The sequence below is a fragment of the Balearica regulorum genome, chromosome 2, assembly GCF_011004875.1.
Source record: "Balearica regulorum gibbericeps isolate bBalReg1 chromosome 2, bBalReg1.pri, whole genome shotgun sequence".
Taxonomy (NCBI): domain Eukaryota; kingdom Metazoa; phylum Chordata; class Aves; order Gruiformes; family Gruidae; genus Balearica; species Balearica regulorum.
Window position 1 is genome coordinate 1,478,709 of NC_046185.1, and position 16,336 is coordinate 1,495,044.

The window sequence follows — 16,336 nt, forward strand, 5'->3', positions numbered from 1 at the left end:
CAGAGGTCTCCGCTCACCACCTTGTCGTCAGCGCGGGCTGGAAGAGAAACAACCTCCTCTGCGGAGTTCAAGCCTGTTTCAGGGTGATTTATAGCTGCGGGGATGCTGCTACCCAAAGTGAGAGGCGACTTTGCTTTTCAACTCCCGGAGCTCCCTGTTAACCCGGGTGATTACTAGCAAAGGTGGCGTTAGCCTCATTTATCAGCGGTGGAGAAAGGCAGGTGAAGTCGCTCGGCAGAGGAAGGCAGCGGGTTTTCTCCTGCTCGTGGGGTTTTTGGAGGAGATCCCACCTGCTCCTGGGATGAGGGATTGAGGGGAGCACCTTGGTTTTGGCTATTTGAGGTGGGGTTTTAATATGATGAATGATTTTATTCGTGCGGTTAATGACGATGCGGTGTCAGCTGTGGTTTGGGGGTTGCCAGTTTTGCTGATGCCTCGTTAGTTGACTCTTGATTTCACTTTGTGGTTATGGGGCGGGGGGGAGCCCCACAACCTCCTCATCAGAGGAGCTTTGGGTGGGCTTAACTATTGTTTTGAGGACAAAACTCTTCCTCAACCTTGGGGGTGATCCTGTGCCTCAGTTTCCCTGCTGAAAAATAGGAACAATCCCTCTGTTTTCTATGGGAAAGCTGTGTTGGTTCAGCTGTTGCAGCAGCGGGAAGCTTTTCCCCATCCTAAGCAGCAAAACGTTTGCTCCAAGAAGATGCTCTCTGGGGTGGAGGGCTGCTCCAGATGGGCACAATGCCTTGCAGATGCTTTCAAAAACCAAACTATCCTTCTGGAAATGGAAAAAGGAGTCTGGAGGAGAGGGAAAGCTGGTGGTTGGGGAATTTTGCCCGGCAGGGAATGCAGGACGGAGCCCAAAGCCACGTGCGGGGAATTTCTCCACCAACGGGGCAGAGCCACCATTGCGTCCCGGTGATTGAGAGAAACCGGTAAATCTGAATGAATGGATTTGTGAGTGAAGGTTAGCGAGAGGCTAGGACTCGGGCAGCCGCCCGCTGCTGCTACAACAGCTTTTCCCCTTGAGGAACTCAAAAAGAATCAGCATTTTTCTCCCTAATAGAGCTTCAAAACTCTGTTGTGAGCAATTTGGAAATTCACGTTGAGTTTCGGGTTCATTAGCTGCTGGCTCCAAAGCGTGTACATAGTCAAAGCTGTCTAATACGGACGCACCGCACCAGTGCCTTGAATTAATGTTATTGTTATTTGTGTGGACGTAGTGGGGTGCAAACAAGGTTAATTGAAATGAGAGTGCTGCTTCCTCTTGATAATGGCTCAGGCTTGACAGCTAGGAGGAGTTTATTTTTGTAGAAGAGCTGCCTTTATTATCCCTTTTTATTAGAGCTAATTTGGGCTCTATATCAAAAACTACATTAAGGGAATCATTTATGGTCACACCACCACCACCAAAAAAGATAGCCCCAGAGCCCTGTCCTTTATGTTAATGTCTGCAGTTAAAAGACAATTAAAAATAAACTCTTCTCTTTTAAAGCACCCTTTGTTTTCTTTCCTCTCTGCTTCCCCCTCCTTCTCTCTGTTTTTCCCTTTGCCTCAAGTGAGCCAATTTAGTTAAAACCCTAATGTGCCCTTCAGGGAAAGGGATTTTTCCGGATAGCCTTGGCTGTGGTTATTACAGAATTGTAAATATTAGTTTGGGGATGCTCGAACCGGCAGGACTGGTGAACGAAGGGATCGATACTGCGCTGAGCAGTAAGGAAATTTGACGCGTAGGCGAGCGGCAAAGGATTGAGCAGGCGGAGCCGGACGGTTGCGATGGCTTCGGGAAGCTCACGTTTCTGTCGGCAGCTGCCTAGTCGGGTCGGGAAGCTGCCTGCGGTAACCGGTGAGTTAAGGATGCTGAAATATCGCAGCAGGCTGGTAATTTGTTTTTAATTATAACAGCTGGCAGAAGGTGAAGTTTGTGGTTTGAGGACGATGAGGATCTTTGCTCGTTTGCTTTTCCTCGTTGGCTGTCACGCTGCTAAAGCTCGGGAGCGGTGAGCGGGGGAGCGGGGCTCTGCTCCGTGTATCCGACCACTCTGCTCCTCAACTGCTCGCGGCAGGAGCCTGGGCTCTTCTCCTCCTTTCCCTCCCTTCTGGGGCATCCCTCCTGGAGCATCTAACCACGTGTTGTGCATCCTCCAGCCAGCTCCGTAGCCACGGAAGAGCCAAATGGAGGGGGAGGCACCCCCTGGATGCTGTTTTGGCCCTTGCCATAGCCAGAACCCCCATGGGAGGGTGCAGCCAGGCTGGGTGTGAGCCCTTCGCCGCTGTTCCCATCACAGCCGCTACATCACCCCTTGGGAAGGGTGTTCTCGGTCCTCAGCCATGCGACGGTGCGCTCAGCTTAGTGCCTTTTGCGAGCGAGGAGCCCGGGGACCAGAAGCCCCTTCTCTACTCTTCAAGGTTAGTTGGGAGCGTCGGCAGAAGATGAACCGGCCACATGCGTCGTGCCAGCAAAGTCCCCGTGATAGCCGAGCTTATTACGATTCTTCCATCCCTTCCCCATGCCGTACAGAGGCAGTTTTCTTTCTGGTGGCAGTTTCATGCTTTCCACCCTTTCTCCGGCATCCTGAAGGATGCTAAAGGCACCGCGTTCGCCCTGTGGATATAGACAGTGGGACCACATAATTTCAGGGAGCTGCGTTGCAGGAGACCAATAGACAAACTAAAAATACCTCTGGGACCAGCGGCTGGCAAAAGGCGTATATTTATTTTACATGTGTCGTGGTTTTATTTCAGTTCTGGGTGTTGGAACGGTTCCTAATCATGAGTCGAGGGGGAGCACTAATGGGTTTCTCATCCTCTGCCCTTGCAGATGCCGGTGTGCTCCTACTTCTTGAAGGGGATCTGCAGCAACAGCAACTGCCCGTACAGCCACGTCTACGTGTCCAGGAAGGCAGAAGTATGCCAGGATTTCCTCAAAGGCTATTGCCCCATGGGAGAAAAGGTAAAAAGGGAACCGGATCTCGGAGTCCTGGGACAAATGCGCCTTTGCTGAAGCCACAAGCTGTTTTTTGCGCAAGCTACAGCACCGAAGGGAGCCGTAGAGCTGGAAGCTGCTGAACACCTGGATGTGATGAACAGCAGTCCTGTGCCTTTCCAAAGGGTGATGGGCAAAGTAGCTTGGTTGCCTTACAGACAGGGAAAAAGGGAAACAAATGAAAGACTGTAGCTTGCAAACGTTGTGCCGCTCTTTCCCCAGGAGGAGCTTCCCCAGGATGTCCCGTGCCCGAGCTGATAGCACCTGCCCTGAAAACTGCTCTGTTAAATAGATGAGATGATGCAAAGGAAAAGGCTTATGAGTCCCTGTTTTGCATAGAAAAACCGGAGACATTAAGGCTTGTTTTGCACGCTGGCTCCGTGACGGGTTAAAATTTGAGCCTTAGATCTTGTCGCTCAGTCTTAGCAGTAAGACCACCCTTCCTCACCTACCCCACAGCAACTGAGCCTCAAGCTGTGCCCAAATATGTAGCCAGGGGCTTCGTGGAGCCCTCCTCCAGGTCCTGGGGGCCTTCTGGTTTAGATCAATGCAGTGAAGTCCTACATGGACTTTATGTGCACCCTGGGTAGACTTGCAGCCTCATCCGTGAGCTTACAGCACCCTATGTAACACGCAGAGCTCGAGAGAGAGCAGCTTTCCTGGAGCGGGGCCTGGAGCTGGCTGCCACTTGCTGGTTTCCAAAGGAATTTTAGGGCTGTTATATGCAAAAAAGTGAAATTCTGAGGTTTATCCAACATGTCGTGGCTCCCCGCTTCTTTGTCAGCATTGGGAGAAGCAGGCGGCAGCAAGCTCGGTTCCTCGGTGGCACGGAGTCACGCTGCAGGATCTCACCTTTCCTTGCTTCGTGGCTAGGGGAGGGGGTTGGCTGTGCTGGTGTTCCTGTGGAAGTCAAAGTGAGTGTCCTATCTGACTCCTCTTTGCTGCTTTCCATTAATTTGATAAGATATTTGCCTCTTAGTGTGAACCACTCTTTCGTCAGCAGAGCACGTGGTTTTCTTTTGGGTCCCGTGAACAACGTATGAGCCACCTTCACTTGGTTTCTCCAGCTGCCGTCTCAAACTGGCGAGAGCAGCGATGTCACATCAGAGTCCCCAGGCGGTCATAGTTCAGAAGGGGCTGCCAGTCAATGTGCCACCGGGTTTGAATCAAGCAAAGGGGGTCTCTGAGATTTATGGAGATGATGCTTTTCTGCTGTAGTTGAGAGTTACCAGGGTTTTCTCTTCTGGGATGGGTTATATGGTAGGATTTCTACTCATCCTTTGACCATGCTCATCGTTTGACCATTGTGGCCAGCAGGTTGAGAGAGGAGATTCTCCCCTCTATTCCACTCTGCTGAGACCCCCTCTGGATAAATGTGTCCAGCTCTGGGGTCCCCAGGACAAGAAGGACATGGAGCTGTTGGAGCAAGTCCAGAGGAGGCCACGGAGATGATCCGAGGGCTGGAGCACCTCTGCTATGGAGACAGGCTGAGAGAGTTGGGCTGGTTCAGCCTGGAGAAGAGAAGGCTGCGGGGAGACCTTCGAGCCCCTTCCAGTACCTGAAGGGGCTACAGAAAAGCTGGAGAGGGACTGGTGACAAGGACATGGGGGAATGGCCTTAAGCTGAAGGAGGAGACGTTCAGACTAGATCTAAGGAAATTTTTTACAATGAGGGTGCTGAAACACTGGCACAAGTTGCCCAGGGAGGTGGTGGATGCCCCATCCCTGGAAACATTCAAGGTCAGGTTGGATGGGGCTCTGAGCAACCTGATCTAGATGAAGGTGTCCCTGCTCATTGCAGGGGAGTTGTACTAGATGACCTTTAAAGGTCCCTTCCAACCCAAACCATTCAATGATTCCATGTTTCTGTGATTCGCTGTGCAACGTTGGCCCATCTCTGTGAGCCCAGCTGGAGGATGTGAGCCATCCTCTTCTCTCAGTCTGCTTCGCTCTGGGGATTTTGCTGGTCAACTCTAGGACACATTTGATATGGAAGAAAACATCCCATCAATGTCCTGGCTTGGTCCAGCCGCTTCCACCAGCTGACAGCAGACAAAGAGGAGGAGACGGTGAAAACCTCCTTCTTGAGCTGGAAACTCCTGGTACCACGTTGAAAACATGACAGGAACTTTGCAGGCACTGCTTTAAATTGGCTCTTCGGCTGAAAAAACCAAACCACTAATGAAACAATCATTTTGTTTGCTTTGAGTCTGCCAGATCACAGGGCACCATCCCAAATATGCCCCAGCGGGCCTATGGAACGGTATTATTTTATTGCATTTAATAGATAACACATGAATGAATGTCTGCCTAAGCACGGTTTTGCTTAGACTTGCTGCTCCTGGAGATTTCTAACTCCCTCGTGATTTTGACTGCTTGTCACTGGGGAAGTTGCTGGGATGAGCAGTCAGATGCTTGGATCCATGTGCTGCTCTGGGCTGGAGCTCCAAAGGGCTCTTCTTGTTTTCTCCATCCCTGTAACTCCTTGGCAGAGGTGCAACCCAACAAGTGAAGCTGTAGGTGCTCAGCACCCATCACCGTGGTGTCATCGTGCAAAGCCACCAGCCTGTCCCAGAACCCAAACGCAACGGTGGACAGTCCCTTCTGCAGGGAAGATCCATCGTTTCTAGAGGAAAACCAGCTACAGAGCAAAAACCAGGCAAAAGGAAGGGGAAAAAAGCCAAAAGTGAGAGTTTTAAGGAAAGCAGGACATCAGCAAGAGTGGAGGGAAACGCTAATAAATTAGCCTGTGCCTAATTACTTTTTTGCGGCAGCGCGTGGAGGGGACTGCGCGCAGGATAAACATTTCCTCCGAAGGAAAACACAGGCATCCTGCTGCCTCCCTCCAGCGCAGCGCTAGCCGCGCAGGCAGGGTCCCTACAATTATTTTTAAAATATTCCAATTTAAATGAAAATATAAAAGAGATATTTAGAATATTTATTCTATTAGTAAAAGTGCTTACCGTGTCACTTTTAGAGTGTCAGAAAAGCATTCTCCTACAGATGATGGATAGCAGCCTGTAATTATATATGGGGAGAAATTGCTGAGCGGGCCATATTTAACTGGGGAGGAGAAATACCAGCTTGGGCCATTAAGGGTTAATTTTATTCTCTAAATAATATAAAAAGTGCTGAGTCCGTTCCTTTGCTCAAAGTAGAAAGTCCTCAAATGGACCCCGGAGAGTTTATAATATTCTACTGAATCAAGTAAAAATGTTAACCTTGCTTCATAAAACGATGGCTTGTTAAAGATGCGCAGTCCCTTTTCTTTTGAATAATTTAGGATAGGAGTAAATCTCCTCTCGTTCTGCCTTTTCCTGTCCAAGGAAAAGCGAAAACCATCTGCCTGCGGTTTGAACTGCAAAAGGCGCGGACGGCAAAGGTGTGCAACGCCAGCGTTGCATCATCAGAGGATAAACTCAAAGAAGGATGACCGGTAATTAGGAATTTAGATTCTTTTGTGCTCGGGTTGACACCCTGGGCTCTTCTCCCAGTTGTGTTTTCTTCTCTATGCTGCCCCAAAGAAACGTGATTTCTGATTTTCATCAGGCCTTCATAAAAAATGTCCATTATTATCCATAATTTATGACATGCCATCGGCAGTGTCGCCTCTTAAGTACTTTCTAGAACATCTTACAGGATGCTCAGGCCAAGTTGATCGGCCTTTGACCATCGTAACTCCACTCTGCCTTCATCAGAAACTCAGAATAAGTGAGAAGGCTTTAATTTTGCATTCCCAACTCCCTTTTTCAGGAATGTAGACTGTAGAGGGTAAAGGTCCCTCCACCCTTGGGATGAGGGGACAGTTCCTCTAAGAGTGTGTGACCATGTCCTTCGTTAAGAGAGTGTTACCCCAATATTAACCGTTTCCAGGAGGGAGCTGGTAGCAGAGCCAGAACTTCGATTTCCAGCATCCTCACCCATTCCTTGGTCATGAGTTGGGAAGTTTCTCTACCCTGTGTGCGCACATGTGGAGCTACAGCTTCCTAAAGGGAATGGAGGGACCTGGAAGTTCAGCTTGGTGAAGCAGTTGGTGAAATATGGCTCCAAATAGCTCTGCGGCTCGAATCATCTCTAAACACAATGTCATACATGTCTTAGCTAAAGCCACTAAGAGATGCCCACCGTGGAAATCTCTTTGCTGCCTTGCCTGGAGCTCCCTGACCTTCTCTGGTACCATGAAATGGTCACACTGGGTGAGGCTGGTCCCTCTGGGCTGGTCACCTGCACTGGAGGAAGCCTGAAGGGGGAAGTGGGAAGAGAGGGAGAAATGGGGCCTCTTGCAGGTGGTCCCCAGGGTTTTCCAAAGACGTTTTAATGAGCTGCTCTACAGTAAAAGGCCCTCTCTGGTTCCCCGTCCCTCCTTCCATATGGGTCCTTGTGCTTGCTTCTCGACTTGGAGCCGAGGACGGGGTGAGGCTGGTGGGCACAAGGGATGAGGTAGCACCAGTGAGCAAAGCTGTGGTGACATGTGCCCCGGGGCTAGGGAGAAGCAGGAGATGTGGTCGTCAGTGGGTGACATGGCCAGTGAGCCGTGGAGGAGAGATGCTCGGCTTGTCCAAGGGGCGATTTCTCTGCCAAGTGTCTCTCATTGCTGCACCCACGCTTGGCTCCTGAAATAATACCCAAATAATATGAAATAATACAAAATAATACGAAATAATACTCAGCGCAAAGGAGCTCGTAGGGCGATAATGTGCATTGCCCGTCGAGCTGCTGTTGTAATATTTGATGGCTAACCTTAGAATGAGACCTGGGAATTACAGCAAGCGCTTGAATTGCATCCATAGATGACCCCAAGGAGCAGGTGCCTTGAGATTTGCTTCCAGGCACAAGACTCATTGGAGAATAAACTATATTTGGAAGAATCGGCTAGGTTTTGGTGCTGGCGTCCTCCAGCCCTCGCAGCGTGTCAGAGCAAAGGCAAGCGAGTCAGCCTGGTCCCTTCTAACTGCTGCATCTGTAAAATTGTTTTGTATTAAATAAGCTTTTCCCCCGTGGTGTACATTAGCGAGCGTGCTGCATTAAATACCTATCTTCATATTGTTTCCATCAGCTGCCTTGAAGCCTGTGGGTAAATTGTTCCCCCGTGGGAACTGTTAAGCAGTAAGACACAGTGAGATTAAACGAGGCTACCGTGAAAACGCACGGGGAGATGTACTGGAATAAATCACGGGGGAGGGGGTTGTGTGCTCCGGTGTTTGCCGGCAACTCATCGTTCCTGGGGACCCCAACCAGCACGACCAGCCCCGTCCCTGATAGTGAAGCTTGACCAGGGGACCTGCCATTGCAGCAGGGATGCTCGTGGTTGACCTGTGCTGGGACTGTCTGTCGATCTCCTAAAAATCCATCTTTTTGGTCCCGCTGAGTTGCTCATCCAACAGCCTTTCACTGGAGCTCTGATTTGCACCTTATCCACGTCAAATATTGGCCACGCTCATGCTAGCAGGGGTAGGTGTGGTTAGCACACCCTGCCCGAGGAAGTGATGCTTCCTTGGGAAAAGTCATTTTCCATCCCCAGGTGGAGTGTGGTGTTTTTCACAGCAGCAGCTGCTTGATTTTTCTGTAGAAAATTTAAATGCGGGGACTTTTTCTTAGCTGACTCCTTGTTCTTGTTTACGTTTCTCTAGTCTCATGACACATTAGGTTGGTTATTTTCTCCTTTTCTGGTGGAAGTTTAATAGGTTCCCACCATAAACTTATTTCATGTGTCTGATACATTAAACTTAACACATTTTTTTTGGAAAGGCTGCATGAGCTATGTTAGGAGCAGCTAACAGTTAAATGTCTTTGGAGTTTTCTCTTAATTATCCAGCGCTCGGTGCATGATGGAGAGTGGCAGCCTGGGGTCCTTGTTCCCCTTAATCTGTTATCACAGAAAGGTGAAGATCAACACTGTTCATGTTGCGTATTCTCAGCTGGTTTTTGTTGCCTGCTGGCTAAACCAGCATTTTTCTTTTCTCACAGCCACCAGCGATCAGATGTTGGTCTTTCTGTGTCTTTTTCCCCCCTCCTTTGGTCCCAGGTTTACCCCCAGCCAGCTTGCCTTTTCCTTGAGCACATGCAGTGATTGAGGAACCTACCTGTGCGCGTTCATCCAGGTGGTTGCTGGCTGATTCCCAGCTCTGTAATTACACTCCACCTCCATCTTTCATCAAATCATACAATGGTTTGGGTTGGAAAGAACATTTAAAGACCATCTACTCCAACCCCCCTGCCATGGGCAAGATCATCTCCCACTAGATCAGGTTGCCCAGAGCCCCATCCAGCCTGGCCTTGAACACTTCCAAGGATGGGGCATCCACTTCTTCTCTGGGCAACCTGGTCCAGTGTCTCACCACCCTCATCTTAAAAAGTATCTTCCTTTATATCCAATCTAAACCCCCCTCTTTTAGTTTAAAACTGTTGGCCCTCTTCCTGTCACTACAGGCCCTGGTAAAAAGTCTCCATATTTCTTTTAAGACTCCTTTCTATATTGAAAGACCACAATAAGATCCTCCTGGAACCTCCTCTTCTCCAGGCTTCTCTAACGCCAGCTCTCTCAGCCTTTCTTTTTAGGACGGATGTTCCAGCCTGCTGATCATCCTGGACTTCTGTCCCAGGTGGTCATGGTGGCAACCACAGCACCTGTCCCAAATGCTGTGGAGGTAAAGGACGCTGGCTCTCCTCTTCCCACAGCACCAAGAGACTTTGTGACAGCAAAAAGCTTGGAAGTGCTTAATGGCAGAAGCTTCTTGAGTCTAGCAAGTGTAAGAATCACAGTGAATTACTAAGCTGTGTATAAATCCTTTAAGAAGGATTTCTTGCTTCTCCACCCTGCTCTTCTGATTGGTTGTGCTCCTTCTCCCCAAGGTCCCCGCTGCTGTGGTTGGGCTGGTGGTGGGATGGGAGCTGCTCTATGGTCACTGCTGCCATTTCAGAGCTCCAACCTCTCCCTTAGAGGAGAAGCACATGGACAAATCTCTGGATGAAAAGTCCATCGAAGGTTGTTAAACATCTTCTGGCTCTCGAAATCCTGAAGGCCCAAGCTGCTCCTTGATCTCGTCCCTCCAAAACTGGTACTAGCCATGGCCAGAAAGGATCTGGGAGAGGTTTTGGATGTGTTGGGGGTTGTGAAGGGATACGCCCCAACTTTGCAAACAGCCCTCCCCTTTCCATCCAGGCGTGCTAGCATCAAGAGGGGACGTGTTTTGGGGCTGAGTTTCTTCCAGATCAGTTTTCTGGGTGGCAGCCTCATACCTGTGGATCTTCAGCATCGCATCAGTGGGTCAGCGAAGGTTTGCTCCTCTCCTGGAGGCCCTTCAGATACCATGTGAGACCTTAAGCAGCTCGTTCACGTGCAAATCATTTGGCTCACACTTTTAGTTTGGAACTGACTAAGAGGTTTCAAATGCAGATGATTTTTCTTTCACGTCGCCTCAGGGCTGATGCCTGGAGAGAACCAGCCATGGCAGGAGCAGATTTCCTGGCTTGAAGCACTCATCTCCAAACTCCATGACATTGTTATGCTGCATTAGAGCCAATCAAGCTGAGAAGCTCCTCCATGCCCAGCTACTAGGGGTGCTGTTTGAAGTGCAAGAAATCTTAATATAAAAACTCTCCTCCCGATATTAGCACGGGGAGGGATACGGGGAAGACTAAGCTTTGAGCCATCCCAAATTTTCTGTATCTTAGCCATACCTCCATCTTATTCCTTTTATGATCCTATCACAACTGCTTCAAATTTCCTCTCCCTTGGGATTCAGAGCAGGACACGCTCGTGGCGTTGGATTGGGAAGGACAGGATCTTGTAGATGTGCCAGATCTGGCTGGATCTGAGCACAGCGGCCATGGGGAAACAGTGGTGGACCTCTCAACATGATAAGAGGCTTCCCAAGAGGCAACTAATGGGGGGGATGTTCATTAAAGCTGCAAATCAGTGAAACGAGTGAGCTGGTCAGAGTGGAGAAGAAGAGGAGAAAGACTTGCATGATTTTGCTGCTTAGAGAGACATATCCCTTTTCCATCTCGGTGAAATCTTTAAAGATTACCCACGTGGGGATGGGCTTGCTGAGCCCCAACACTCCGCCAAATCCTCCTTGTCACCAAACGCATCCTGCGCCGGGGTTAAAACTCTGTCCCGCTCCTACTAGAAGAATCAAACCTCAAGCAGATTTAACTGCCTGTATTCATGAAAGTTGGACGTTAGGGTCTGGACATCAGCAAATTGCTTCTTCTTAAGAGATGATCCACTTTATACACTTTCAGCAGAAGAGCGTGTGATGAGGAGGTGTCGCATTAAAGCATCTCGGCAGCTTCTCCTCCCCCTTCTCTTGCTCGTGTGAGGGAAAGAGCCATTTAGGATTTAAATTTATCTCCGTCTTGCACGCAGCTGTTTTGGGCTCAGATAGAGGACAGGTACGGAAACACTGGTTGCGTGCGTGAAGCTTTGCGTGGGGCTGGTTTTAGAGGTTACAAGCTCTCTCTGGGCTTTCTCAGGCAGGATGTCAACATACATGTTGGGGGAAAGAGGAGGGGAGTTTGCCAGGTGGGTGCATCGGCATCCTTTTTCCCGGTGCTGGAACGTCGAGTGCTACATGGGCATGGCTCCCTCACCTTCATTTTGACCCAAATTACCTTGGGTCTCTTTGCCAGGAGTTTTTAGTGATATTTTAGGCATATCTGTAGACAGTAGCCACGTATCCACCTGTTCCAGCTGCGAGCTCATGGTGTGCTGAGTGGACCACAACTTTCCTGCTGATTTTTGGTGCTTGCAGGCATGTCTGGGTGGCACTGGAGATAACTCCTGGCAAGTGGGGCAGCCCCTTCTCTGGGATAGTGGATTTGTGGCTTACCTTCTCCTGTTGTTCAGAAATAGCTGATGGAGAGCGCTGCCTTTTATAGGTCTTTTATAGTCCACCGCAGCTGTATGAAAATCAACTACAAAAGCAACTTAATTTCATTTATCTTTAACTTTGGCTCTGGTTGACAGATGTTTTCTGGGTGCTAAGTTGCCTGCTTGATTTGGGGTTTTTTTCCTGTAATGTGTAGCAGAAATCTTCAGTCAACAGCCTGATTAGTCAGTAAAATCTTTATTTTTTTTTTTTTAAAAAAAAGGATAGACTTGGTAATGAGTCTGCTCATAACATCATGAGTGGTGGCCAGGCTCGATTCAAGCGGGCTGAGATCTGTCTGGGTGCGTACCGTTGGCTCACTGGGGACGTTGAGTCCTTGTGCTGCTGATAGTAAGTGATAAATCTTGGTACTGGCGATGGGAGCTTTCTGTTGAAAACACTCTGTAGCCTGCAGAAGAGGTTTAAAATTAATCAGGTTTCTTCCATGCCCAATCCTACCCATGTATCGCTGTGGAAATCTTTGTGGGTTTCCAGTTGCATCTTATTTACCGTACTCTGTAATGGCATAATGAGGGTTCTTATTGCTACTTTAATTTAACTGTAGTATCTTCAACAGCATTCAGATGCTTACATTAAAGATGTTGCTTATCAGGGCAAACTTGAACTGCTTAATAGCCTGGGCTAGTTGATAATAGTGCCTAGATAAATACCGGTCTGTGATTTTCTCTCTTGCACTTTAATATCTTTGTAGAAGGAGGTGCATCACAAGACATGAAAATTAGGAAGTTCAGGGGAAAAGCAGTTGCTGAATCACATCTCTAAAGTGGGAATATACTGATGAGACAGAGAGTTCTTGATTTCAACTTGAACTTCTGTACAGATTAACGCAAAGAAGAGCAGATTTCGTCTTTGTTTCCTGTGCTGGGATCTCCCTTCGCTCCCATCTGTTCTCTGTTGTCGGATGATCTCTGCGTCCTGTGAGCAGTGGGTGACGCTTTCCCTGAGCCACCTGGAATCATGCACGTGGTGGAGCCCCTGTCATCCCTGATGTAGATGACACTGTAGGGGATGTCCGGTGGGTGTCGATCCCCCATGGTGATGATTTAGGGTTGATAATTACTGTCGATGGGTTCCCCATGTGAAACTGGCTCCATCACAGCTTTGGGGTCTGATGGATGAGATTGCGAGGGTCTCTGATGGAAATGGGGTTCCTCACAAAGCAGTGCAGGGAATGACTGAATGCCATAGACATTCCCATGCAGGAGTAAATGTTGGTCTTTACTCTTCAGTTTGGGATTCACCTTCTGGATGTCCACATCCAAAGTGTTACAGCTCAATGTCCAAATGGAAACCAGTAGCAAGTGATTTCCCTTAAAGGTCTGTACTGGGACCAGTACCATTTAATGTCTTCATCAGTGACATAGTGCGATCGAGTACACCTTCAGTGAATTTACAGGTGACACCAGCTGAGTTGTGTCTTTGATTCCCTCGAGGGAAGGGATGCCACCCAGAGGGACCTTGACAGGCTGGAGGAGTGGGCCGATGTGAACCCCATGAAGTTCAGCAAGGTCAAGTGCAAGGTCCTGCATATGGGTCGGAGCAATCACCAGTATCCATACAGACTGGGAATGAAGGGATTGAGAGCAGCCCTGTGGAGGAGGACTTGGGGCTGCTGGGGGATAAAAATTAGACATGATCTGGCAATGTGCGCTTGCAGCCCAGAAAACCAATTGTCTTCTGGGCTGCATCCCCAGCAGCGTGACCAGCAGGTCGAGGGAGGGGATTCTGCCCCTCTACTCTGCTCTGCTGAGACCCCCCTGCAGTGCTGCGTCCAGCTCGGGGGTCCCCAGCACAAGAAGGACATGGAGCTGTTGGAGCGAGTCCAGAGGAGGCCACGGAGATGATCCGAGGGCTGGAGCACCTCTGCTATGGAGACAGGCTGAGAGAGTTGGGCTGGTTCAGCCTGGAGAAGAGAAGGCTCCAGGGAGACCTTATTGCATCCTTTCAGTACTTCCAGGGGGCTTGTAAGAAAGATGGTGAGAGACTTTTCAGCAGGGCCTGTAGTGACGGGACAAGGGGCAATGGTTTTAAACTGAAAGAGGATAGAGTTGGACATAAGGAAGAAATTTTTTATTATGAGGTTGGTGAGACACTAGACCAGGTTGCCCAGGGAAGTTGTGGATGCCCCATCCCTGGAAGTGTTCAAGGCCGGATTGGATGGGGCTTTCAGCAACCTGGGCTAGTGAAAGATGTTGGACTAGCTGATCTTTAAAGGTCCCTTCTGACCCAAACCATTCAATGATTCAATGATTCCTCCTTATGACTGTGGCTTTGCTTTTGTGGTGGCTCAACCAGCCCCAGGTGCTTTGGGGTTGGAGTAGGGCTGAGCTACTCACTGTCGCTGGCTGGTCTTCCTCCATCTTCTTGGCTTGCTTTTCTTCTTTTATTTATATTTTGACTAATACTGTCAGCAAGCACTGTCAGAGGTGTGGGGCTCTCCTCCAGGCTGAGACGGGACACAGAGAAAAGCCAAGCCTGGAAAATCCAACCTCTGGCCGTTGTGACTCCAAGCAGAACTCTCACCAGTCTACAGGGAGCTGGGGGCAAGGAACGAGACCAGGAAGGAAGCAATTCCCAAATGAGAAGATACATTTAAAGAAGAAAAAAAAAAAAAATTCCAGCTCCTGAGGTATTTTAGCTGAAATACTGTTGTATTGCCTGCAGATTCCAAGGGAGAGGGTTCATGGCTTTGTGATAGATCCTAGAGAGTATTTGGTAGATCCCAAACCCTAACGAGCATTTGGAGAAGGCTATCAGAAGCCATTGCTTCCCTGCAAGCATTTTACTAGGGCACCAAAGCGTTTTGGGGCTTGAAACCCATTTTGGAGCAAATTACTTAGGACAACATGCTCTGGCTAAATTTCTCCATCATTATTCCACAGCCTGGATGATGTTTGGATGTATTGTCCTCCAGGTTTTAACGACAGGGAGCTGGAATTTTTATTTTTTTTTAAGGCTGCTTCCATCTGCACCCAATTATAAAAAAGCCATCAAAAAAAAGCTATTTACTGGCTGTCAGTTCGGAGCGGCGTCAGAAAACAGCTCCGCCACCTCCAGCGATAGCTTCCCAACAGCCACTTAGTGCTGAGACGTGGCGGGTAAGAGGGACATTAAAACAGCCTGACATCAATCCAGCCGGTTAATCCTGCCGCGCGGCAATGGGGCTACCTGTAATAGCTCCGGCGAAGCTGCGTGGGTGCACAGAGAGCTTTAAAAAATAGAAAGCACTTGAGTCGAGGTGCTTAGGTTTTGGGGATTAACTTGTGCTTTTAATGCTCAAGGTCTGCTTGGTGCTATTATCACCGCAGTGCTCTGGGTTTCCAGGCAGGAGTTGGGCTTTTGTGTCCATCACAGTGGACGAAGAGATGGACACGGGTCCAAGAAGATGGGAAGATGCACCAGTGCTTTGCCATCTCTTGTCCATTTGCTGGTCCCTTGTCACCTGCTGTCCCCTGTCGCTGGGAAAGGCGCAGTTGAACAGCGGGGTGAGATAAGCCTGGAGATACTTGAGAAGTTCAGCCTGGGCAAACTGCTGGTGGAGCGGTGCCGGGAATGCCGGGCTGGATGGGACCTCTCATCCCCACCCCGTAAGGTCAGTGGGTGGTTGTTGGTCGGCCCAGTAACCCAGCTTCGCCTTCCTCCCGCCCTCCACTGCCTCCTGCCAAGCTCGTTCATGGAAAATGTTAATTAATGTCATTCCCGAGGCTGAGCTGGGACCTTGCACCAGTTGCTGCCTCCTTCTTTGCCAGGTCCGTGCTAAAGAAGGCTGCACCCTGCAAACCTCCTCGTCCCCGTCCCGCTCCCCGTGCACGTCAGGGTCCATTGGGCCATTTAAGGCTTTGTGGGCCGTTAGCGGCACCTTGAATGTCACCCAGAGCTGCCTTGGCAGCCAGGGAGGAGTCCCGGCCATGGGGGCTGCCAGCCGGGCACTGTCCCAGCACCGGGCACCGCTGCTGGTCTGGGCTGCGGGGGGAACCCCGGAGCGGGAAGACTGGGATGGGAACAGCATCAGCAGGATGATGGCAATCCTCATCAGCACCCGATGTAGCCGCGGAATTTCTCCCTGCAGCTTTTTAGGGGTGTTCTGAGTTTTCTGTTGTCTCTGTTGGAAGGGACCAGAGGCTTTTTTCTCTTTATGGTCCAACCTGCGGGCTGGCGGGGGTCCCATGGGATATAATTAGCCACCCCGACAGGTGGAAAGGATCGGATGGCCCCCAGCACGAGGTCGCGCCCGTCACCCCGCAGCCCCGCTCGGCTTCACCCTGGCTGACACGCAGCGAGCAGCAAACCGCCTTGCAGCAACCCAGCCCCGGCATGTTTGCTTTGGCGTGCAGGGCAAGAGCAGGAGAGCTGCCGTAAATAAACGGAAGGGGCTTTTCCAGCCACCGAGCCTGGCGGGGAGATGATCCCAGCCTCTCCATCCCAGCCGTGAAACGGCAGCGATGGATGAGGAGTTA

The 16,336-nt window shown here is 49.8% G+C and overlaps 1 protein-coding gene across 2 annotated transcripts in view; it reads left to right on the forward strand.

Moving 5' to 3' along the window:
* ZC3H3 (zinc finger CCCH-type containing 3) overlaps positions 1-16,336 on the forward strand; it is a 181,411-nt gene that overhangs the window by 146,021 nt on the left and 19,054 nt on the right. For both annotated transcript variants that reach the window (XM_075743163.1, XM_075743164.1), the window contains exon 9: positions 2,822-2,953. In XM_075743163.1, coding sequence (XP_075599278.1) covers positions 2,822-2,953 — 132 coding nt within the window. The remainder of the gene's footprint in view (positions 1-2,821; positions 2,954-16,336) is intronic.